The 24,572-nt window shown below is 41.5% G+C and overlaps 1 protein-coding gene across 5 annotated transcripts in view; it reads right to left on the reverse strand.

Annotated features, from left to right (window-relative positions):
* The window catches only part of LOC147032524 (contactin-3-like), a 217,909-nt gene that overhangs the window by 54,012 nt on the left and 139,325 nt on the right, over positions 1–24,572 (reverse strand). For all 5 annotated transcript variants that reach the window (XM_085870233.1, XM_085870237.1, XM_085870235.1 and 2 more), the window contains 4 exons: positions 21,058–21,190; positions 18,946–19,099; positions 13,888–14,015; positions 8,047–8,222 (listed from right to left, as the gene is read on the reverse strand). In XM_085870233.1, the coding sequence (XP_085726359.1) occupies positions 8,047–8,222; positions 13,888–14,015; positions 18,946–19,099; positions 21,058–21,190 (591 nt within the window). The remainder of the gene's footprint in view (positions 1–8,046; positions 8,223–13,887; positions 14,016–18,945; positions 19,100–21,057; positions 21,191–24,572) is intronic.

A 24,572-nucleotide genomic window follows, 5' to 3' on the forward strand; every position in this document is an offset into this window, starting at 1 on the left:
ACATGGCTAACCGAACGCCAACATGCTGTGAGGCGACAAGAAGGCTGTCCTTGGTTGTGACACACACTGACATGCACCAACACACGTTGTCATGGAATCAGCCCACTATCCTTAGCACATGCTCATGAAGGGTGAACCGTGAGATTATCGAGGACTGGCACCTGATAAGAAAACTCCATTAACTGACACATCGACTTGCATCCCACATACAAAGTGCTACGCAATCAATTTTGTCAACAAAAGTGGCAGAATAAATTGAATGCTTGGAGCCCTGTGATTGGCGAGAACTTGGACCAATCCATGATGCAAACCGTTCCCAACAGGAACTTAACTTTGCCACCACCGCACTGCTCTTAACGCTTCTGAGAAAGTGAAATAGCTTCTTCTTGAAACGTCAGGCTTTCATAAATAATAATTTATTATTTCACTGCTCAGTGTGCTGTCTTTTACATATATGTAATATTACTGTGAATATCCTCTAGCATGGTAAAGCAGTAAACAATTTGAGTCCCATAACAGCCGAAACTGCAAGATCTGTGAGCAGTAAGCCATAACAAAAACATTACCTCTACCTTACTGTCTCACCAACCAGGAGGTGAGTTTGTGGTTGGACGTAAAAGTAACTTTTAAACACCATGATGCATTTATCGGTTCAGGAAGAGCCATATCGTGGTGTGTACATATATATATATATATATATATATATATATATATATATATATATATATATATATATATATATATATATATATATATATATATATATATATATATATATATATATATATATATATATATATATATATATATATATATATATATATATCCTGGTGTTGGCGCAGTGGTTAGGGCAGCGGCCTGGGATCCAAAAGGTCGTGAGTTCCAGCCCCGTTGAGCCACTGAATTAATACACCAGGGGGTTGACTCAGCCTGTCATCCTTCCGAGGTCGGCGAAATGAGTACCAGTGTATTGGGCCGGTGTATACCCCAGTTAAAAATAGGTGTACCAGATCCCTGTGTCGCAAGAGGCGACCAGGGTTGCGTCAGGAAGGGCATCCGGTGTAAAAAAATGTGCCAAATCAATATGCGGATCATATGGATGATCCGCTGTGGCGACCCCTAACGGGAGCAGCCGAAAGAAGAAGAAGAAGATATATACATATATATATATATATATATATATATATATATATATATATATATATATATATATATATATATATATAATTTCCCCCAAAATTTCTGCATAATTCAGTTTGATTTCAATTTAATACAATTATATTTTTGAGTATTTTTTCTGAAGCTATGACATTCGTTTGTTAAAACTGATATGGACATGGGGCCTACAGGGCAGGGTGAGGGGAGGGAGGAGGAGTGAGGATAACTTGTCTGCAATATTTGCAGATATCCTTACTATATATAATTCATGGACCGCTGTTTGTGGGTTTGTTTGGGTGGGTTTATTTGTCAGGCTACGACTACAGTTCTGGGAAAATTACATCCAGACTTGCTACAGAGGATCAGCAAAACCCCAACGAATGCATAGGGGTGTTTTTATCTTTGCGATGGCCTTGGGGAGTGAGGATGGGGACACAAATTCTGCATGTAAATGTGTATCGTGTTGTGCCACCTCCAGGTGGGGGAATGGTATTCCAAGTCTCCACAATTTAAAGTGCAGTATTGCTTTCCCCACGTTTTCCAGTGCAGTCAGGTGTTTTGAATTATAAGCAGTAGGTATGTTTTTGCTTCATGCACGTAAGGCCTTAGTTATTTTATAACTTGGTTTAAACAGTTCTTCAGCTAAAATGTAGGGTCGGTAGGTCGAAATATAAATATAAATATAATTTCCATTTTTAGAAATTAAATATTTTAATGATTTTTTTTCGGATGTTCTATGGAAAAGACAAGGGCAGGTGGGGGGGGGGATAAATATAAATCCCGGATCAGGAGGATCTAAGAAAACATTGAAGATGGAAGACCATTCAAATGCAGGATGCCCATGTTCACTGTATCATCTGATGTGAAAAACAATAAGGAAGGATTAAAACTTGTTTTTACAATATAGTCTGGCATGTTTTTCTTATAGAAACCTGTTGGATCATCAAACAAATGGAAACAATGCTGAGAAAATTACTGTCCAAGTCATAGATGTGTGTGTGTGTGTGTGTGTGTGTGTGTGTGTGTGTGTGTGTGTGTGTGTGTGTGTGTGCGCACAGGTGCATAGTGCTGGATATGATTAAAAAAGGTGCCTACTAGAAGTCAACACGCTCAAAACGGTCAATTAGAGCCATAACCAGCTCTTACTTTTCAGCGGGCATCTGATCGTACCGTCTCCCGATCCCCATGAGCACATCAACGGCTGATTGCTGGTCTGTTGAAGGCTGAATATCAGCATCTCGCAGGGAAACTTTGACGAACTTGGCACCGAAATCTTTCAATAAGAACAGCGGTGTCCAACTTTCGATGGAAACAAAATCGGCATGATCGAGAGTAGCCTGCGAATCATCCCTGCTGCTGCATTGAATTGATGCAATCGTTCGGCCAGAATATTCGTCGTCAAGATGTTGCGTGATTAAATCACCAATACAGTCACTCAAATTTATACCACTGACATACTTAACAATCACTTTCGCCCCAGAAACCACAGTCAATCTGAACCACGCTGGCTACTTCTCAGACGCCATGACCGAAGACGACTGCGCAGTTTGGTTAAAGGGGACTTGGCATTTTTGCGTGCGCACACGAAATTATATTTTGAAAATAAATGCCGACATTTACATTTCGGGTTTTGAAACTTTTGCACCTTCAGCAGAAAATGTATAAATATAAAAGGCTAAAAATGTGTTTTATATTTATATTTCATTTCGGCAAATATACCGTCGGCGGATCCGTAAACCAAGTTATAAAATAACTAAGGCCTAACCTGGATTATTTATTTTGCCTATACACTCCCCAAACAAAGGTATGCATCAGAAGAATGTGTTACATGCTTGGAACAAGACTGCCCATAGGATGGGTACTCTGCAAGTATCAATAATAATAAATGTCAGTCAGTCAGTCAGTGTGTGTGTCTCCCTCCCTCGTCTCTCTCTCTCTCTCCCCTCCCTCCTCTCTCTCTCCCTTCCCTCCATCGTCTTCCTCCCTTTCCTCCCTCCTCTCTCACCCATCCACTCCCTTCTCTCTCACCCATCCGCTCCCTTCTCTCTCACCCTCCCCCTTCCTCTCTCACCCTCCCCCTTCCTCTCTCACCCTCCCCTCTCTCCCTTCCCTCCTTCCTCCCTCCTCTCTCTCCCTTCCCTCCCTCCTCTCTACCCTCCCTCCTCTCTACCCTCCCTCCTCTCTACCCCTCCCCTCCTTCCTCTCTCACCCTCCCCTCTTTCCTCTCTCACCCTCCCCTCCTTCCTCTCTCTCCCTTCCCTCCCTCCTCTCTACCCCTCCCCTCAATCCTCTCTACCCCTCCCCTCCCTCCTCTCTACCCCTCCCCTCCCTCCTCTCTACCCCTCCCACCTCTTTACCCTCCCCTCCCTCCTCTTTCCCCTCCTCCCTCCTCTTTCCTCCTCCCCTCCCTCCTTAAGGCACATCTACTACACATGCATATTCATCGTATATTACATTTGTGCTCTCTAAAGCATATTTTTGTTTTTAGTAATGATAAATTGCTCTGTATTAATTAATTGTACTGACTGAGCCTATGGCATTTAACTGCGTGTTTCTTTCTGTATTTTTATTTTGCATGACTTCCCTTGAGAATTTTGTTTTTTTTGACTCGAGCATTATCTGTTAAACTGATATGAGCTGTTTGTACTTTTCATTGTTTTACCTTGTTTGACGTAACCCTCATCTGTTTACTGTCACATGTGTCTTGTTTTTGTTCAACCATCTCACATTATGTCACCCCCACCCTTGTTTGCTTAAGTGTATAAAAGGACATTAGCTGAAGCACCCAGTTGGAGAGATTCTGTGAAGTTTGCTGTATGCTTCTCTCTCCACACATGTATGTATAAATGATTCAACTCTGTTATATTAAGCTTGTTAAAAGAACCTTGAGTGAAGAATGAATTTTTTTCCACACCTTCCTCCTCTCTCTCCCTTCCTTTCCTCCTCTATATACCTTCTTTCCCTCCTCTATATACCTTCCTTCCCTAATCTCTATCCCTTCCCTTCCTCTTCTCTCTCCATGTCCCCCTTTCTCCCCCCTTAATATTCACATCAGCAAAGTGACAAATTTTTTTTGCTAGTCATGAATAGATGATCCACATGAATAGAATCTGCTCCATTCATATTGCAAATGAGGTCTGTAAAGAAACCTCCTTGCTGATTTGATGCTCTTTTGTAAGTCCTCCTATTCTTACATCTTGGATGCTGCTGTCGTGTCTGTGTCTGTTTGTGGTAAGGATGTTGAGGTCGTGGAGAGATTCACTTACCTTGGCAGTGATATTCATGGCTATGCTGGCTGTGAGTCAGAGGTCAATAGACGTCTGGGTCGGGCCTGGGGAGTCATGGATTCACTGGATCATGGGGTGTGGCACTGCCGGTACCTGTGCGGGAGGACGAAAGTCCGAGTCTTCAGGTCCTTGGTACTTCAAGTCTTGCTCTATGGATGTGAGACTTGGACTCTGACCAAGGATCTGAGAAGGAGACTTAATTCCTTTGGTACCAGGTCTCTTCAGAGAATTCTTGGATATCGCTGGTCAGACTTTGTGTCCAACGAGCGGTTGCTGAGAGAGACTCGGATGAGATTTGTTACCTGCATAGTCCGTGAACGTCAGTTGCGGCTGTATGAACATGTGGCTCGTTTTCCTGACGCTGATCCTGCTCACCAGATTCTCCCAACGAGGGAGTCTCATGAGTGGAGGAGGCCAGTGGGCCGACCACGTGCCTCGTGGTTGCAACAGGTTGACCTTCATCTCAAGGAGATGGGGATGGGCCTGGCATCTGCCTGGGGGATGGCCAGACGGAGGCCCCTGGAGTACCGGCGGAAAGTGGACGCAGCGACGTGCTGTTCTGGCACATGCTCCCATACCTGACCCTGACCTATTCTCAAGTCATCATCAGGGAAAGCAATAACTCTCTCTTTCTCTCTTAAAACAATGAATGTCAATAATTTGTGAAGCACTTGAATTACATTTGATGATGCGTTATTGAATGAAAGTGAATGTGTTTTTTTTAATTTACAGAAGCTAAGGCTCAGGGACGAACAAAGTAGAACTTACCATGGGAAAAAAATCAAAGGAATGAACAAACAGGAAAGAGATCAGGACAGGGAGGAGCAGAGGAAACAGTGAAACTGGCAAGTAAAATGGTTGGGTTAAGAAAGGTTTATGGGGGAGGGGGGGGGGTAATAAAGATTATGTGTTGGAATTGGGGATAACAATAGGTGGCGGTGCATTGCTTGCTTTAAGCCTTGAAGGGAAGATGGAGTATCATTGTCTCTAATTTATGTAGTGTTGTGGATTTCAGAATCGGATCCAAGTAATGCACACAACATCCAGGTCCTCAGACAAGTTATTTCCAGAAATGCATGTTCAGAATAGACCCATCCCCTTGTCTGGTGGGATTCTATATCTTTGATGTGTTGGAGAACGGTAGAGAACAGGTCCTCTTTCTTTCTTATGGGAAAACCTTTTGCTCTTTACGACATTATCATGATGTATGATTTTACATCAGTTTTCATTTCTGCATGAGCGATATTCATCATTCATGCATGCGATAAGATAGCCGTTAGCCCAATGGATACTCATCTATTCCCTTTCCATGAAGACACATTGGCTTGGAAATACACAATTTATTTACAGGTTTTATTTTGGTTCTCATTTTCACATTGGATTTACAGGACATTTGAGTCATTAAACACACCGCAAGCTTTTCCTGAACAGTTTATTCTGATGGTCAAACATGGCTGTGGTCTTGGATCATTTACCTCAGGCACCTACTTTTTTCCATTGCCGTTCGACACCCATTTTCTTTCATCGATGTTTGACAGCCACCTTTTTCCATCGGCGATCGAGACCCCGTTCAGCAGCTCGATGGATGCTAACTGGCTCTTCTTCATGTCGGGCTAAACAAAGAGGTGATAATTGCTGTTGACATTCTGTGGGCGCTTCATGTTTCTGCTCGGTTGTTCCGGCGGATAGCTGCTTTCTGGCATTCGTCCAGCACCCCGAACATGGCGTCATAAGCCAGGCCTGTGTTAATTGGGAGTTTCATCTCATTCCATGGTCAGGAGAGAATGACCGTGAGAATGGACGGTAGGAGGTCTCGTTCAGCAATGCGCCAATAGACAAGCTGGATTTGGCTGAAGTTGTGCTTGAGACTCCGCCCACATTGGTCGCCTATAAAAGGATGGCAGGACTGTCTTGTGAGCAGTTGGTGAGAAATCCTGATGACAGTTGGTGGGAGATCGTGATGACAGTAGGTGGGAGATCCTGATGACAGTTGTTCGGAGATCCTGATGATGGTTGGTGACAGCTCCTGACGGTTGGGAACAGCAGCAATGGCGGTTGGTGACGGTTGGACTGTTCCTGCTGGTTCTGCTCGGTACCTAACTCTTGGCATACTTGGTTCTTGGCATACCTGAATCTTAGCTTACCTGGTTCTTGGTGTACCTGGTTCTTGGCATACCTGGTTCTTGGTGTACCTGGTTCTTGGTGTACCTGGTTCTTGGTGTACCTGGTTCTTGTTGTACCTGGTTCTTGGTGTACCTGACTTGGCATACCTGGTTGTTGGCGTATCTGGTCTTTGGCATACTTGGTCCTTGGCATACCTGGCTCTTGGCGTACCTGACTCTTGGCGTACCTGCCTCTTGGCATACCTGCCGCTTGGCGTACCTGGTTCCTGGGGGTGACAACGTGATGTCGATTGGTGTTCAAGCCTGTTTGCGGGTGGGTGCACGTCAAAACAGGGCACTGGCAGCAGAAACGAGCTGGGCTGCGGAAAGCTCATTTGGAGAAGTAGACCAAGGCATGCTCACACATTTTGGGCTATTTTAGTAGATGCACCACTACTTCTGCCTTGGTAAGCTAAGACCGGATTTCTTTCCCCCCCGAATGATCTGATTGGTACCCATGTCTCGTGTTTAATTGTTAATAAGGCATAGTGATAAGCATCTGCTCTTTGTCCATTTTTTTTTAAATGCTTGTTAAATTCTTTATTTGTTTGAGATTATTTTGTTGATTGAACATTTGATTTGAATTCATCCATTTAATCGACCAGGAAATAAAAAAGTCCTTCAGTTCATTTATTTTTCTTCATAATAAATTCCTTGTTGACATTTCAACCTGTCCATGATTGTCATTTCCTTCCATTGATCCAGCATTTTCTGAACCTAGATAGACTGGGAGATAATTCCCAAACTAATTTACCTGTCATAATCGGCGTGCACCAGCGGTAAACGCTCGGCTGCATTACTAAAGATCTAATCAAGATAAGATTGGTGCATCTCCGAGGGTGCATTCCCCAATCAGGAGACCACATGACCTCTAGTTAAACAGCAAATTAGATGGTGGACACTGGAACTCATGGTTAATTGATTGGCGTTCATGGTTGTTAAGCAAGCCACTGTACCACAAAGTTAATTGTGAGCGGTGTCCCCAGGTCCGGTTCTTCCAAGGAGAAACGAGGATTAAAACCCTCATAATACACTCTGCAGCCGTGGCCATAACAATATGTTAACTACTCGAATGCATGTTACAAGGTGTAATAGTAGTTGGTTTTCTATTATTCGTGGTATGTACACCTGCATCGTGCACATTTAACACTTTTACATTAAAATCCCTCCTAATAATTATGCAAGACAACAGCAGTCAGCTGCACAAAATAAATGACATAAAGTTGCTTTGTAATGGCCATTTATTTTTTTAACAATTCAAAGCTGAAAAATTAAAAATTGAGATGGGTAAGTATAATTTTCTGATGCAGGTCAAAATTATGATTACAACGTCATGCCCAAATCATTACCCCAAAGTGCTGATTGATGTTTCTGTTTTGTAATCCATATTCCAAATTGTGCATGGGAGTATAGAAAGTTATTATAGAACTAATGTGTACCTTTTTATTGAGGGTGAAGTGATTTTCAGTACTTGTAAAGTCAATGGACTGTCCACGCATAAGCCAGGAGTAAGTGACGTTGAGCGTTGGATCAGCATCTGCCCGGCATTGAAATACTGCACGCTTGCTGACGTTCACAAGGATATCCTTTGGTGGCTTTGCCATCCAAGTGGCACCTAAGAATAAAATATATCAAATTATTGAGTCGTTTATGGCCTTTTTTATATTGTACCTTAGGCTCAATAGAGAAGCTGCTGTACATATTATACTTCAAAGTCAAGCACATCAAAAGTCTTCAATGTCAAGTAAGGTGGGGCAAGATGCTCCGAGCAGGAAGTGCAGGACAAAATCCCACCCAAAAACACTTATACAACCTTCTCTGTCCTTGGGTTCACCATACTGAACATGTATAATTTTAAATTGCCCGCTATCGACCAGAGAGCCCTCTGGTACAGATATTTAGGATACTGAATCTATAACGAGGTCTGTGGAGGTTACACTGGCTGGGGGAGAGAGTGGCATGGGGGGGGGAGGGGGGTGAAGCAGTGGGGGATGGCAAGGAAGTCATCTTTCCACACTTTTCCTAAAAGAGGCATCTTGCCAAACTTACCATATTTGGATAATATAGGCATTAGGAAGGAATGAATAAATCAAAACATGTATATGGGAACACTGAAAGTGTTGTTTGAGACAAAAAAAAAACCTTTTCCTTGAATTAATAATTCCTTTCATGAAGCATGTGAGAGAAAAGGGCTTATTCAATGCATTTCAATGGAAAAGGGTCAAGTTGACCGATACATTTTTTTAAAGGACCCTTGTTATTTTAACAATATTGTATTTAAGGCTGATGGGCATAATTTTAAAGTAGGCCATCTGTGGTGGCTATATTAAAGTTGTCAGCATGTGAAATGACTGACACCTACACACTGACACAGAGTGATTACAATACCCCTCTCCTGTCTTTTTGGGAATGGGCAAAGCTAACAACTATCAGTGTTTTTGAAATTTTACTTTTTTATTGGGATTCTTATGAAACATGGAATGAACATGTCTTTATAAAATTTGACATATAGAAACTTTGTAATGAATCAATTCAAAAAAAAATATAAACAAGTGAAATCCTTCAATACAGCACGTGTGGTGAAGCAAATGAGTACACTAATGTTAAAATATGCAATTTATGCTTTTTCAGTTGAAAAACAATTAAAAAGCGTACTTAATATATGAAATGTAAAAATCTTGTTATTATTGTGATAAGCACCTCTATATATATATGAAGGAATGAAATCGTTCGATACAGCGTGGCAGGGGACCGCAAAAGAATGATGTAAAAAAATAATAATCATAAAGTTAATGTACAGACAAACAAATGATGAGTAAAATGTAAGCTTTGCTGATGAAAAGATGAAAGCAAAGCTAAAATATTTGTTGAGCAAAACATTGAAACATAGTGGTTACACCAACTACATAATATTAGTTATATTGTTATTATATAAAATATAGACGAACACATTTTGAATTTAAGCATATTTAATTTTTGCATATTTTGAATGTACAGTACAAAGTTATGAAAATAATTCAAGATTTCCCTGGTTGAAAGAACCACTTATCACTTTGCCACCAATATCTGCCATAATTGTAAGTAAATTTCAACTACAAATGCATGACGAAACACTTGTTTATGGCTAATATTAAAGAGAATGATGGCATAAGAAGAACTTAGCGTTCAGCGTTCAGCACGAAATGCTATGGTGGGCGGAAATGACGTCTTTGGTTCGTTCGTACATGAGAGGGGAGCGTTTCTTGGTTTTTTTCCGTCAAGCAATAAATTCAATGGTTTTCACATATATAACAAGTTAGTTTCACAAATGTCCATTGAAATGCTCAGGTATTTCCATCAATTGTCGCCATTTCCGTCTAGGTTACGCACTGCCAACTACCAGACGGCCGTCATTGGCTCAGTTGAGGCACGTGGGGCGGGAGGGGGGGGGACACCAGGGACATTTCAAACTCAGTGCAATTGTATACAGCGCACGCGCTGTAATAAGATGTTATTAAACAGGTGGAATCCACAGTTGTTTTTTTTTTTTTCTAAATGAAAGATGTCACACAAATTAAGCACATGCATGCAGACAGAGACATCAGACAACAATGAACTTCACTTGCATTTTTAAACATGAGAGAATGACCATTGAGAGGTGGAAATTTCTCCTTAAATGCCCCACTGACTGTAGAGAGAAAAGCAAAATCACAAAGATCCATACCAGAGTGTACTGGTAAATTTGTCATTTCACCCAAGGCCAGCAGCTGTTTCTGAAGTAAAGTACTGATGTTGTCTCATATATGTGACTGCATGTGTATGTGTGTGTGATTTGTGTTGGAGCTTTAATGCGAGCCATGGACTGTAAATACAAGAGACTGAAAGCCATAGTGGGGAAAATCTGACAAACAGGACAGAGCCTATTTCGAAACAATTGAGGCAAAACCATTTGTTTATTGGATGATTTCACAAGTATATTCTAACGAATTTCAGCCCGTCTGGCGTACGATCGGCCACGTAACTCAAATCGTGACACGTCACCCACCGGAACGGACAATTCAGTCGTGACCCTCCTTGAACTACCGCCAGGAGCCAGTCATGGGTGGAGGTTTAACCTCACCACAATCATGCCAATTGCCCACCCACGCAGGATAGGGTTGCTCGCCAAATTCGACCTACCTAAGTACCTGCGCGAGTGGTCGACTGGGCGATCGTACCTCGCCGCAGGTCGACTTCAGACACAAACCGCTTAAGCGGCTCGTTCCGTGCTGCAGGGATAATGGAGCGGAGTTATCGTCGACCTCGACAGTTCAGATTATTTACCGGGTTTTTCAACCCACTACCAATCCCTTACGTGATGCAAGATGGAACTTTCAACGGAGGAAAGAACGCAACGAAACGGGAAACAGTTCAACAAGGAAGCACTTTATTTTCACACACACAACACATGCATGTAAGGCAGTAATGCAATGTGCAGCAAAAGCCAAAATGCAACAAAAGCAAAAGCACTACTACCTACTATAATTATTTACAACACTTAAACAATTATACTTGGCGGGGCTCGGCGCCACATCATTCATTCAAAATAAACAGGAAAGACCTCCCCATAGGCAGGGAGGTAGACGGGGTCCGTGGACCAAATGTGCGCGGAACCTGGAGGAGCGACCAGGTCCACGAGACCGAAAAGGTCTTACCCGCGTCCTCGTGATGCGATGGCGGGCAAGCCGCAATATCAGCGCAGCTGCGCCCCGACTCCGTTCCCCTGGCGTGGTTGGTGAGCCCTCACCGGTGTGCTCTGCGCAAGCACGGTTTGGTCAGCACCACGGTTGGGGTGGGGAATGAACGGGGCCACCGGCACTATCTCAGCGTGGATGGGGGGGAGGGGGGGAATTGTTGATGCTCAGGGTCGAGCGAGGGGAATGGCTGGCTGGCTTGGTCGCTTGCTAAAGCGAAGGTGGCTCGATTCCAGCGACGAGACGACACCAACGACGAAATGAGCCCAGCGACCCCCACACTACAATAACCAGTTACACACAGACTCGCGTCTTTTATAGACCAGGGGAGGAGCCTGTATGCAGATTTTAGGATCAAAACACGATTGGAGGCGGGGCCACGCCACCCTCTGCTCAGCCCTTGGTGTGGCAAAAAGGGGCGTGAGCCTCTTTTGATCCGAATTCCTTCCTGAGAGGAATCCACATTCATCGCGCTTGGAGGTGGGGGCATACCACCCGACGCTCGCCCATTGGACGGAGGAAAAGGGGCGTGATCCTTCCTGATCCGAATTTCTCTCCCGTAAAGAATCCACATTCATCGCGCTTGGAGGCGGGCCCATACCGCCCAACGCTCGCCCATTGGACGGAGGAAAAGGGGCGTGAAGCCTTCCTGATTCGAATTTCTCTCCCGTAAGGAATCCATTGCACTCGCGGCTTGCTGCATTCAGCAGCAATCACCGAACGGCTTCGGACAGTACGACGTTCGGTGTTGACTGGTGGTGGAGTATCGACTGGTGGTGGAGTATGGAAGGAGAAAGGCGAAGGTGGTGGGGTGTTTGCCATGGTGGTTTGGTGGTTGGCGGGCGTCGTTTGGGAATGGCGGTGAAGCGATGTTTGCGGGATGGAGTTGTGGAGGTAAAGAGGCGAAGGGGTGGTGTTTGAGTTGTTGGCGGCTTAATGGTCCAAAATAACGATAGAGAAAGAAAAATGGCAAACTCAAAGTGTCGCAGCCTGGATGAATCACACATATTCCCTCTAAACAACAGGTGTGGGCTAACTACACATGAATTTATCGATATATATCTCACCTGAGGACCCTTTATGGTGTATTGCGAATTTCCACAGCCGTAACACTATATTCACCCACTGAATGCAACTCGGTCTTCTTAAATGTACGAGCAATTTTTTTCTCAATGTTATCATTGAAAAGGAATACAACACTTAACAAACTCAAAAGCTGTAAAATACTGATCTATATTTCCTATTTTTAAAATTCAAATAGTCATCACTTCTATGCATATTTTTTTATACCGATGCATCATCTTCATTGTCACTCTTTTGTAAGTAAAATGCAGAGAGATTTCAATACTGCAGCATGTTCAGCAATACGATGGATGTCACCATATGTTATGCATATCCTGGAATACGAGATTTTCGTGATATTATTGTAGATAACCTCTACAATATTTACAGGCATTTCGGATTTATTTTAAGCCATGTTTCAGAAAAACCACAATTTTTGGACTTCAGCCGGTCGAAAAACACTCTTTCACATGCCTCATTCTTTATGTCTGTATCGGAGTGGCGACCCATCCAGGATTGTAACCAATAGCCAAGGAGACTGCGTAGGCAGCACCAACACTCTGCACAGAGTATTGTCCCAATAGATGGATGGAGTCTTTATGTAAGACTATATTAGTGAAGCCATAAATTCCAATGGCCATATTACAATCAGCTGTGTCTTGCTGTGAGTACAATAAAACGATTTCATCAGTGTTTTGCACATGGCTTTTAAAAGCACAAACATGTTTTTAAATTCAATCAGAACATGGCCTCGCCATATGTACAATTTTTTTTTGTAGAATCAGTAAAGTGGCTTGAAAACCTTGTGATGGCACCAATATTCCACTGACAAGAAATCAATGACAAACAGTAGTGGTGGAGGTGGAGGCCCGTACTGTCCAAAGAGCATCAAGGTGCTTATGACAAAACGTGAACATTTCTGTTGCTAAACACAAATCCTTGACAAGGATTTGGTCGTAAGCTGTGAATTACTTGGTCGTAAGCTGTGAATATTTCTGCTGAGCAGACATTGGAGATGAAACCAAATCAGTAAGGGGAATTCAACAAGGCTTTAACCTCTCCATAACCTGAGTGAATAATTAAGAGTTTTAAGATCACAGCTTCTTGCAATTTTGTAAGCCATTCCAACCCCCAAAATAAATTTGAAGACGAAGAAGTTTTGGAGTGAAAAGGGCATGCATGCATTCTTCAGCCGGTCCATTTTTCACAGGAAATGGTATGGGGCTACTTTACACTCAACGGCTTGGGCTGGTTGATAACTCGTCAATACTATACAATCCTGAGTTGCATCGGCCAAGATGGACTGAGACAGTGGGGTTAAAAAATAATACTCTACAATGAGGCCACGTCAGTGAGCAGTTCACGTATTAGGAAAATATTATTATCATTACAGATTTTATGTATTTTTTAAACTTAACAGGTCAAGCAATTCCGTTTTTGCCGCATATAATTTAAGCTTGTGTTTTTTTAAGCTCTATCTATCTTAACTCATTCCATAATTCTCACGTTTGATAGCAAGGTGAAATGTCAAGCTAGATTTCCCTTTGACATTCTCAGCCAAACACGTGTATGGGCCTGCATCATCCTGCTTCAAGTTCTGGATGGACAGCATGCCGTCACTCAGCACTTGCACCCTGCATGATAGACAAAAACACTTAAACTTTACCTCAATTGTGTTCTACTATTTTCAATGATTAAATCAGCCTTTTACAAAAAACAAAAAACACAAAACGAACAACAAAATAGTTTTCTATCAAAATGCTTTTTGCTAAAATGACTTTTATATAACTTTGACACAGTGAAAATCTGGCCATGTTTTTAGCATTAAAAATTGATGTGTAAAATATATATTTGACATGAAGCAAACGATGCAAGTGGCATCTAACTTTTTCCGCACTTCCACATCCTCGATTTAATATTTTTCATTCTTCAGAAAGAGATTCTATGGATCACTGACACAAAGCTCAAAGTCTTCACGTCTTAAAAAAACATACTGCAAAATATTTGAACAATAACAAAAATCCCTTTGGTATCGGCTTAAATATTCATAAATACAGGTAATTACCTCTGCCACCAAAGGTGAAGGAGGTTATGTTTTCACCCATTTCTGTTTGTCTGTTTCTGTTTGTTTGTGTACAGCATATCTCAAAGTTGTGGATTGATCCGGAAGAAATTTGGTGGGTAGATTGGGTGTGTGACAAGGACGAACTGATGAGATTTTGGTGAATTTCCGGATCTGGCGACTCAAATTTTTTAAGGGATGCCTCACCATTAAGAGATAAGGCCAAAAACGATATATAGCACGATATCTCAAAAAGTTATTGTGCCCGATATGTTCTCGTGCATCAGGCAGTGCGTGGTGGAAGTCTGCGCTCTACCGAGTGCCCTTCAAGTTTACAATATAATCATTGTTTTAAAAGACCCTTTGTTATATCATAAATAGAGTGTTTCACTTGAAGCAGTGCTTTTATATTTTTTTAATGCTACTGGTGATTTATACGTGTTGAAGTTTTGAGCAATAAACACATCCTGAACACAAACCTTTCAGAAAAACCACAATTACTGATTTGAACAGCCCCGAATATTGCCAGCTCTTGTTGTGTCAGCTGAAGAAAGATTTTGGTTTAAGTCTTTCATAAACTACTGGTCAGGCCTGACATTTGATTGATGATGCCAGAAATTTGGAATTTGTTTAGGGTGTCCGCAGCAACTTGCTTATTTGTTAAAAATAAATAGTCGGATATTTTGTGTCCACCAAGGACCTCGCTGGCAAACTGGTCCCCAGTTTAACGTCCAGCCGATGGATGCACACACATTAACGCATTGCCCTGCATGTGAAATACCAGTGACACTTTATAACTCGGTCAAAATTTGTACTCGGAAGACAGCTCAAATGTGCATGAAAATAACTTTAACCTATCCTGCCAATCTTCAACAATTCACGATGATATGGGAAAGGTACAAGTTTTGTGTTTATAAAATACTTTTGTTTAAGGCCAAAACACTTTGACTTCAAAACTATTTACATGCTTCTGACATGAGTCTTTATTTCAAGCAATTTACAAATTCAAATTAAGTATTCTCACCAAAGGTACTGTTTATTTAAGTGTCACAATAAATGCATTAAACACAATAAACGGATTTTCCCGATTTAAAATGGTGTTACAAAAGGACATTTTTGTGTATATTTCTGTTTTTTAATTGGAAAGCCACATGCTGATTGTATATACACAGATATCACTTAGCCAAGCGTCCAAGTTCCTTTTGCAGTCAACTTCCTATGTACAAGTACAGTCGTTTGATCTCCTTTGCCTTACAATCTGATTATGAACTTTGGAAAGATCGTCTCCATGCTAACCTGCAGGGTTGGGCTTCATTTTAATATTTCTCATATATTTAAGATCTTCCTAAGATGCAATCAGCTCTTTACATTGCCATGCAGTATCACTCCTTGTTGTGGGCTGATGATGTTGCTTGTTATCTTACATTCCTGGAGTAAGTGGCATCTCAGGCCTTGAGGTTATTTACGTTGTTTAGCAATTGGTTGAAGCACAGAGATTCATGCTTCTCTCTTAACCCCAATGTGTTTATGGCCTTGTGTTTCTGTACTGCCTCTCGTATGTTTTTTTCCTTGCATTATCTTCCCTTTGTCTCTTCCGAACACTCACGGTGGAGAGGGAGAGGAGGACGGCTTCAGGAGGGGGAAATTGTCCCAGGGCGCCAGGCAAGGAGAGCATGGTTAGGAGCTTTTTCCCAGCTGAAGTTGTGAAAATATTGCTGAATTGATGATGTAATTGATGAAATTCTGAACAGATAAGTTTGCACATTATGAGTGATTTGTATGAAATAAAAGTATGTTCACAATAAATATTTGAGAATTTTTCTTTGCTTCCTCCCCCACGACATTGTGGTCCATGCATGGTGGCTCTCGAATATCTCGCTGGTTCATCAGCTTCATCCAATGGCATTAATGCAGGGAGGTGAGAGGTTGCCAGGTTGGCAACTGTTCTCTGCAGCAACATAGGGGTGCCACAAAAGAACATTGCCTCCGGGCACCTATAACCCTCATGCCATCACAACTCTCCAGCCACACCCAGTCACACGCAATCATCTAGCAAATTTACATGATTGATCTTCTGAAATATAACTTAAATGCTCATCTTCCCTAATTTATTTTCCTTTTCTTCTGTCTGTGGAAATGTTCAGATCACATTCAGTCTTTCTCTTTACCCAATTTCAGCAGATACCCACTGCCATCTTGATTCCCAATTCCATATCTAGGCAATGCGTGACGTCAACGCCGGGCACCGAAGAAAGGGAGTACTCGGTCTTTACTCCGTTTGTTTTCTTGCTTTCTTGTTTGTCCAGGCGATATCTCAGCCATCCTTTGAGCGAGGAAACCGATATTTGGACATGACAGTGAACAAGTGATTTGGGTATAAAGGGTATTTTTTGATTTATTGATTAATCAATTAATCGATTAATTATTTCCTTTCTGTTTGGCCGGGGGAAATCACAGCCATCCTTTAAGCTAGAAAGCTGAGATTTGGGGACAAAAGTGAAAATGTGCTTTGGCAAAATGGTATTTTTATTTTTTTGATTAATCAGTTAATTGATTAATAATTATTATCGACTTATTAATTACTTATTCATTTTGTTTCTCATCTGGGCAATATCTCAGGCACCTTTTGAGCTGGGAAGCTGATATTTGGATAGGACAGTGAAGAAGTGATTTGGCTGTAATGGGTATTTTTGATTTATTAGTTTATCAATTAATCGATTAATTATTCATTTTTCAATGAATTGCTTAATTTTCATGAAGTTACAGATTTGGATGAAACAGTGGTGGTTTTGGTATGCTGTTCACCAATTGATTTGTTAAGAAATGAATTATTTTACGATTATTATTTATTTATTTACTTTAATTATGCAATTAATCAATTATTGTACACTGCTCACTCCTAATTCCGTCTCCACGTGCTGCATGGCGGCATTGCCGGGCGCCGAAGATGCCCCGGGAATGTTGCGTGCTGGAGGATTTGTTATTTATTTATTTGGCATGGTGGCGGTGTACTTTGAATGCACCTCTACTTGTTATCTTTTCTATTCACGTTGCAGAGATGTCAACAACTCACTTGAGTTAAGTCTCAAGTCAAGTCTCAAGTCACCATATTACCACCTCAACCTGTGTAAGGTCCCACATTTTTACTTATAAACCTTGGAGTGTAAGTTATCAAGTAATGAAGACACAGGCCTTTCATTTATTGCAATCTTTGGTCTGAAAAGCTGTTTAACTCATGATTATTTGTCAACTTCATAAAGTGGATATTTTTTGCTTTTTTTTCCCAGCAAAAAAAAAATTATTTTAAATTTACTTCTTTACTTGACCTGCTTGAATATATGTACATGAGACTAGTCAGGAACCTCAACTTCTGTTTAAATGGTGAACATGTACAACCAAAGCATTCAATGTGGAATGGGGAAGGATATTTTAATAATTTTCTTGCATATTTATTATGTACATTAAAATGAATCGTATAACTTATCAACTTCAATTGTTGTCTTTTAACATACCATACTTTTATTTATGTTTTCCTTTTAAAAAGATGTCATGATACAATTTACAATGATCGACAGTGGAAATAATCTAAGTCAACTGACATTTTTCATTCATCAAAATATTTTTATAGGGTCGGAACGTGCACGGAGATACTGATCAGGGGCCAGCTTTCCCCTGGCACAAATGTTCATGGTTTTCCTTTGAATAAAGTTGTTTCCCACGTAGCCATGTTGGTAAGATTGGTGCTTTCCCAGGCAAAAATGCTACAGTTAGAACTATCGTATTTGAGTGAAGTACTCTCATATACTATTGTTGGTAGCAGGTCCTACTACAGTAGTCTGCAAAGAATTATGACAGGAAAAGAATGCTTTCTTGCGAGGGTGCTGCGTGGATGTGGCATCCTGTCTGGAGAGTGGATACTCCCTTTAACCTCAGTGATGAATGCTATGCGACCCAGCGGCTGTGAGCACTGGCAAGCTGCACAATATGCAGTATATGTCGACACTGACCGCACCGCACATGCCCATGACTGAAAATAATTTACCATTTATTTTAAACCCCATTTTAATTCAATGTTTTTTTCCACAATTATTTTCTGAACATTGTCAACAAGTCATTATAAACTCAAGTGGCAAGTCCCCAGACACCAAGTCTGAGTCTCAAGTCAATTTCGTCAAGTCTGAGTCAAGTTGCAAAATTTTGTGACTTGGGTCTGAGTCGCCGACTTAAATTGCCAACTGTCACTTTGAGCTTTCCGTTCTGCAAACTCTTATCATTTTCCAACTGCTGTCTCCTTCTTTATCATTATACGCTATGTATGTGTGTCTGTCTTCCTTTATGACATCCTACCTGTTTGTCTATTATTGGTTTGTGATCCTTGACCACCATCTCTCTGCTCTAATGTCAATAATTATGTTGCATACCTATGTTGCATTCCTCTCCTATGAGCCTTGAATTCTGCAAAGAATAAAGAAAAGACTTGGACCACCTAAGAGAGGACAAACCTTTTGCTGGACAAATCCAAAGGAATTCCAGGTCGACTCCAGGTTATCTCAGCTGGAGGAGAAGCACGGGGTTTGCAGGGAATCTGGGCCTCACCCCATTCCACTGCCACCACAACTCTCTCCTTCCTACTCATATGAAAATAAGGCTCATACGCTGACAGAAAAAGGGGCATCAAGAAAGTCACAAAAGCCAACACAGTTTCATCTCATTTATTTAAACATGCTGGAAATGTTATTTTGAAACACAATTTGCTCTAGCCACAGATGCTGAACAGAATTTGTGCACATTTCACTTGCTATGGTTAAATTATACAACTTTGCTTCAATCTCATTATTAAAATGGACAGAAAAAATAAAAAAGAGCATGTAACTAAAAAGAGTGAGTATCTTGATTACATTAGATCAAAGAAAGAACTATCTGTATTAATGTAGATCTGCTTATGGATACACTTACACAATCACTCACTCACTGAAACAGAGATCAATTATAATAGGGATGGGAGAGGCAACAGAGTGGCAACACAGACACAAAATACGTGCCTTAGCATGCACATTTCCACATATGTTCCCACCTTCTTATATATCTAAATAATATCGAAAAAGATATTCTGTCACACTCCTTATACAGGTTGACAATCTCGTCAAACAATAAAGGACACTCATGTAGGGGGCAAGGAGGCAGCTGGAAGCACCCTTGTGAGGGGTAAGAGTGTGAGACCTCATTAAGCATTAGGGTTTAAATATTTAAAATATACCCAAGATGGCTTAAGAGTATGTCAAAATCACAATCTGTATGTAAAGACCAGTTGCATCATGGTAATTGGCATCATGACCAAAATGAAATAAGCAAGTCAAAATACTGAGAATATGGGACAAATAACATCCTGGGAAGGTATAAAATGGAAATGAAATAAATATGGGACAGCTGGTCACAGTGCTCACACCAACAGAGTTAGTATTTAAAACGGTTTCACAAAATGCATCCAACAACTCTCTCCCATCCAAGAATAATATGCTGAGATACAGCGCCCACTGCTGGCATTCAATCACATTGGCAGAACTAAGTCTGATCCCTTCAGGGATAAAACTCAAACTTAACAAGTCGATGGTGCTCCCACTACCAACTTGGCGATCTGACAACCCCTATCGTGAAGTCGATCATGCACCTCATACTGTACGTCTTCTTTCCTTTTTGATGGATATTGAACCAAATTAATGTCTCAGTAAATTTGCAAAATTAATGCAATTTACCTTTCATAACTTACACCAATATAAACCTTACTTCTTCCAAGTACTTTAAAATACTTAACTACTGTATCTAACACCACCTATTTTTCACTAAGGAACAACCTTTTATGATTAATCGTTCAATTATCCTCTTCTGTTACTTTTACAGTTTCCATAAATTCCTAAAATGCCTGATACTTTTTCTTAATAAATTTCTATAATATTCCTATAAATTGAATAAGATGTTCTATTTCTGCTTTAATGAAAACTGGAATGAAAGCGTTCTTAATTTTGAAACATATATTGTTGTACCTTTGCAAATTCCCAATCTATATATCATTCAACATATTAAAGGCAATGAAAATTTTGAAAGATATTTTGTTGTAACATGCCAAATTAAACCAGAGAGTTGGTATCAAAGCCACCCAATGCTCGCCTGTTTATACATTTATCGTTTTTAAAAGACTAGTCTAATAATATTTTTTATAAAACATTGCAGTGAAGTCTGATCCAAATAATTTTAAAGCAATATATGTATTTGTATATTGTAATTAGTAAAAAATAGTGTGGTAGATAAAAACATTAGAAAGGAAATAACTTGCACCAAAAACTTTAACATTTTCACGCTCATGCCGGGGATATCGCTATAGGTCTCTGTTCTTCGAACAGGCGAGCTAAAAACTATACCATTGAAGTTATTTACCATTCTTACAGGGTCTGCCTTTCTGGAGTTTACCACATGCTACATGCAATCAGCAGGAATGTAATTTGCATCACAGTTACCTGAAATATAAAAAAAATAAACCTTTACATTTGAGCTTCATTTTTTCTGAATATTACGTGAGCAAAAAACAGCATCGTCCAATGCAATAGTATGCCACTCACTGCGCACTCGCAGCTCAGCAGAGGAACTCAAAGACCCATTGGCATTTCTTGTCAGGCACTGGTACATTCCAGAATCGGAGAGCTCAACAAAGAAGATATGCAATTCTCCTTGCGGTCCCAGATGAAGTTTGTCCTGCAAGCCAAAGGATGAGTGAATTTTAAGTGGACAAGTGAAAATTTGCTGTTGTGGATCATAAAACTTAGTACCCAGAGTGATGAGTAAGGCAATTCAACCTTATTTTGTATTTTCAAATGAAATTGATTGTAAAAAAAGATAGGGAGAGCTTTACATTGAACCTGCTTTGTAGAACCTCAATAAATCTGTGGTTCTCTGGTGATTAAGCTTGTGAACTCGGTAAATAAAGCTCTGATAAAGCACTAATTTTCTGTGTAAGCTCAGAAAATAGTCACAAGTAAAAAATAATCTTTTACATTGTTAAGACAGCACCCTGATTGATGTACAGGCAATGACAAAATGACATTATCGTACATCTAACAGCTGAGTCCAGGCATGTATATAGGCATGCTTCTCTGGGAGATTAAGATCTAATGTACACATTGTGTATATTTCGGGCCATTTGCAGACAAAATAACATAAATCTGAGCATTTGTCTTTGGAAAACATTTGAGTTAGTTATGCCTCCACACTTAATTATATCTCTTCCATCATTCGAAAAACGAATAAAGGCATTCCAGTTTACCCAGTTTATGTTACATAGACATTTGACTTACATAATAATAAGTGACTTTACCAATACGGTACTTTCAAAATGATATAATCCACCCCAGAATGATTGGTTGCATGCAGAAAATTCCTTAGCAGCAATGTTGATCGGGGCATGTTCTTTTTTCGTTTGTTATATACATACTTGAGGCTCGTGGAAGAGCAAGTACAGTGAATGGATCAGGACATAACAGACAAAAACAGGAAGCAAAACACACATGCATGGGTGGACAAAATAGATATGGAGGAAACTCCAAGGAGAGAAAACTGGAAAATTGGAAGGAAGAGGGATTCAGGTGGGGTTAATGAGGGTAGAAAAGAGCTCGGTTTAGGATTGGGGATGATCTAAGATGGTGGTGAATAACTGTCTTGAAGAACTAGAGGGAAGAATGAGAGGATGTGGAAGTTGATCCAACAGGCGGGAATAAAAAGAGGAACAAATGAGTAGAGGTGAGCAATGATCCTGGATTTAGGTAGTTTCACTAGAAGGCAGTTGATGGTGGACTGCGTGAGCCTGTAGAAACTCGGGGGTGGGGCAAAAGCATGGAAAGAGCAGAGGGTGAAGACCAGAAAGGAGGCGATTGAAGACAGAGACCACAGACCTGTCTGCGATGGCGAAGTGAGAGACCCATAAACTCAGCTTCAGTGTGTGAGATTCCAATGATCTTGAAGGCCTTGTTTTCCACAGAATCAAGCTGAGCAAAATGTGAGGCAGGGGAGCCAGTCCAGAGGGAAGAGCAGTACTCCATCAAGCTGTGGATGAAGACCTTGTAATAGTATCGGAGTTCAGGTGTGCCAAGGAAGGACTTTGTACGACGGAGGACACCCAGTTGGTGGCTGGCTTTGGAAGGCCAATTTTAAAATGTGGTTTGCCCAAGAAAGATCAAGACTGATAGTGAGACCCCGGAGTTTGAATGCTGAACTTCCATATAGTGTGTGTGTGTGTGTGTGTGTGTGTGTGTGTGTGTGTGTGTGTGTGTGTGTGTGTGTGTTTGACGATTTCATATATTGTGTGTGTGAGATAAGGATCGTCACCTAAAATGGCTCACAAAGCTTCTGAAGGAGTCTGAAAATACTTGGAAAAGTACCTGAAAGAAAGGGGTGTGCCTCTGCACAACAAAAGAGTTGCACACTGCAAAAACTCCCGATGATGCGAACTGGTGCAGGGCCCGAGTGGACGGGCATGTCCTAACTCAACCCCCGACTATGAATGGACTTTAAACCTTTTTTTTTTGTATACATTGTCGAGGCTCGTATGAGAGCTAACACATAACTCACAGCAAGGGGGCATGAGACAAGAGGGGCGAGAGTGGAAGGGACAAAACAGTGGGGAACAGACACATTAGGTGAACTGTGGAAGGGAGAGGGATGGGGATGGGACGGGGAACATGGCGAAGAGAAGATGGACATTACAGGGACTTTCAGGAAGGAAAGCAGGGGAATTGAAGGAAGTGGGCTTGGGTGGATTATCGGGGGTAGAAAAGATCGAGGATTTGGATGGGGGAAGATAAGAGGTGGTGGTGAACTGCTGTTTTGAAAGCCTGGAGGGAAGAATGGGAAAGAATAGAGTGAGGAAGTTTATTCCAAAGGCGGGAAAAAAGAGGAATGAAAGAGTGAAGATGAGCAGTGATTCGTGATTTTGGTAGTTTTACCAGAAGGGGGTTGTTGGCGGACCTTGAGCACCCTGTGGAAATGTGGTGGAGACAAATCGCAGAGAGAGCAGGGGGGGGGCAAGGCTGGAGAGGAGTCGGTAGAAGACAGAAAGACCACCGACCAACCTGCGGTGATTGAGTGAGAGGCCCAAAGACTCAGCTTTATTGCGGGAGATGCCGATGATCTTAAATGCCCTGGTTTCGACAGCGTGAAGCCGAGAAAGGTGGGAGGCAGGAGCACCAGCCCAGAGGGGAGAGCAGTACTCCATCAGGCTACGGACAAAAGCTTTGTAAGTGGTTAGGAGCTCAAGAGGGCTGAGGAAGGACTTTGCACGACGGAGGATTCCCAGTCGGCGACTGGCTTTTGAGGCGAGGTTAGAAATGTGACTTTCCCAGGAAAGGTCATGGCAGATAGTGAGACCCAGAAGCTTGAAAGAAAAGACTTCTTCCAGAGGATTGTTGAGAAAGTGGATGGGGGGGGGGGTTCTAAACGGTCCTTTCGAAGAGACATAGTGAGAGTGTGAGATTTGTCTGGATTGAAATACATGTTCCACGTGTTGGACCAGTTTGTGATTTTATCCAGATCTGCAGTGAGCGAAGAAGCTGCTGCTTGCCGGTCTGAGGGATGACAGATGGTACGGCAGAGGGTGGAGTCGTCGGCAAAGAGAAATAGAGGATTTTCCAGAGAGTCGGAGAGATCATTGATGAAAACCAGAAAAAGAACAGGGCCCAGAACACTACCTTTCATGTCTGAAGCGATGATGGATTCCATAACCTTGCTGATGATTGGGAGAAGGCTGATTGGTCTGTAGTTACAGGGATCTGTTTTTGCACCTTTTTATGCAGGGCAGTGATGTTAGCAGATTTCCAAGCAGATGGCAGATGACCTTGGGCAAATGAGAGGGTGAATAGAACAGAGAGAGGGTAAGCAAGAGCAGAAGAGCAGGCTTTGAGGACACGTGGGCTGATGCCGTCTGGACCGCTTGCAGAATCTGACTCGAGGTTTGAAAGCAAGCTCTCTACCTTGTCAGGAGAAAAGGATACAGAGTCCAGGGACAGTTGGGTGTGACTGGGTAAAGTGGGTAGAGATAGTGATGGGTTTAGGACACAAGATTTAGCTGCAAACACCGAGTTTAGAC

The sequence above is a fragment of the Eptatretus burgeri genome, chromosome 2 (genome assembly GCF_056783735.1).
Source record: "Eptatretus burgeri isolate ZD-2024b chromosome 2, Ebu_testis_v1, whole genome shotgun sequence".
In the NCBI taxonomy this organism is placed as follows: domain Eukaryota; kingdom Metazoa; phylum Chordata; class Myxini; order Myxiniformes; family Myxinidae; genus Eptatretus; species Eptatretus burgeri.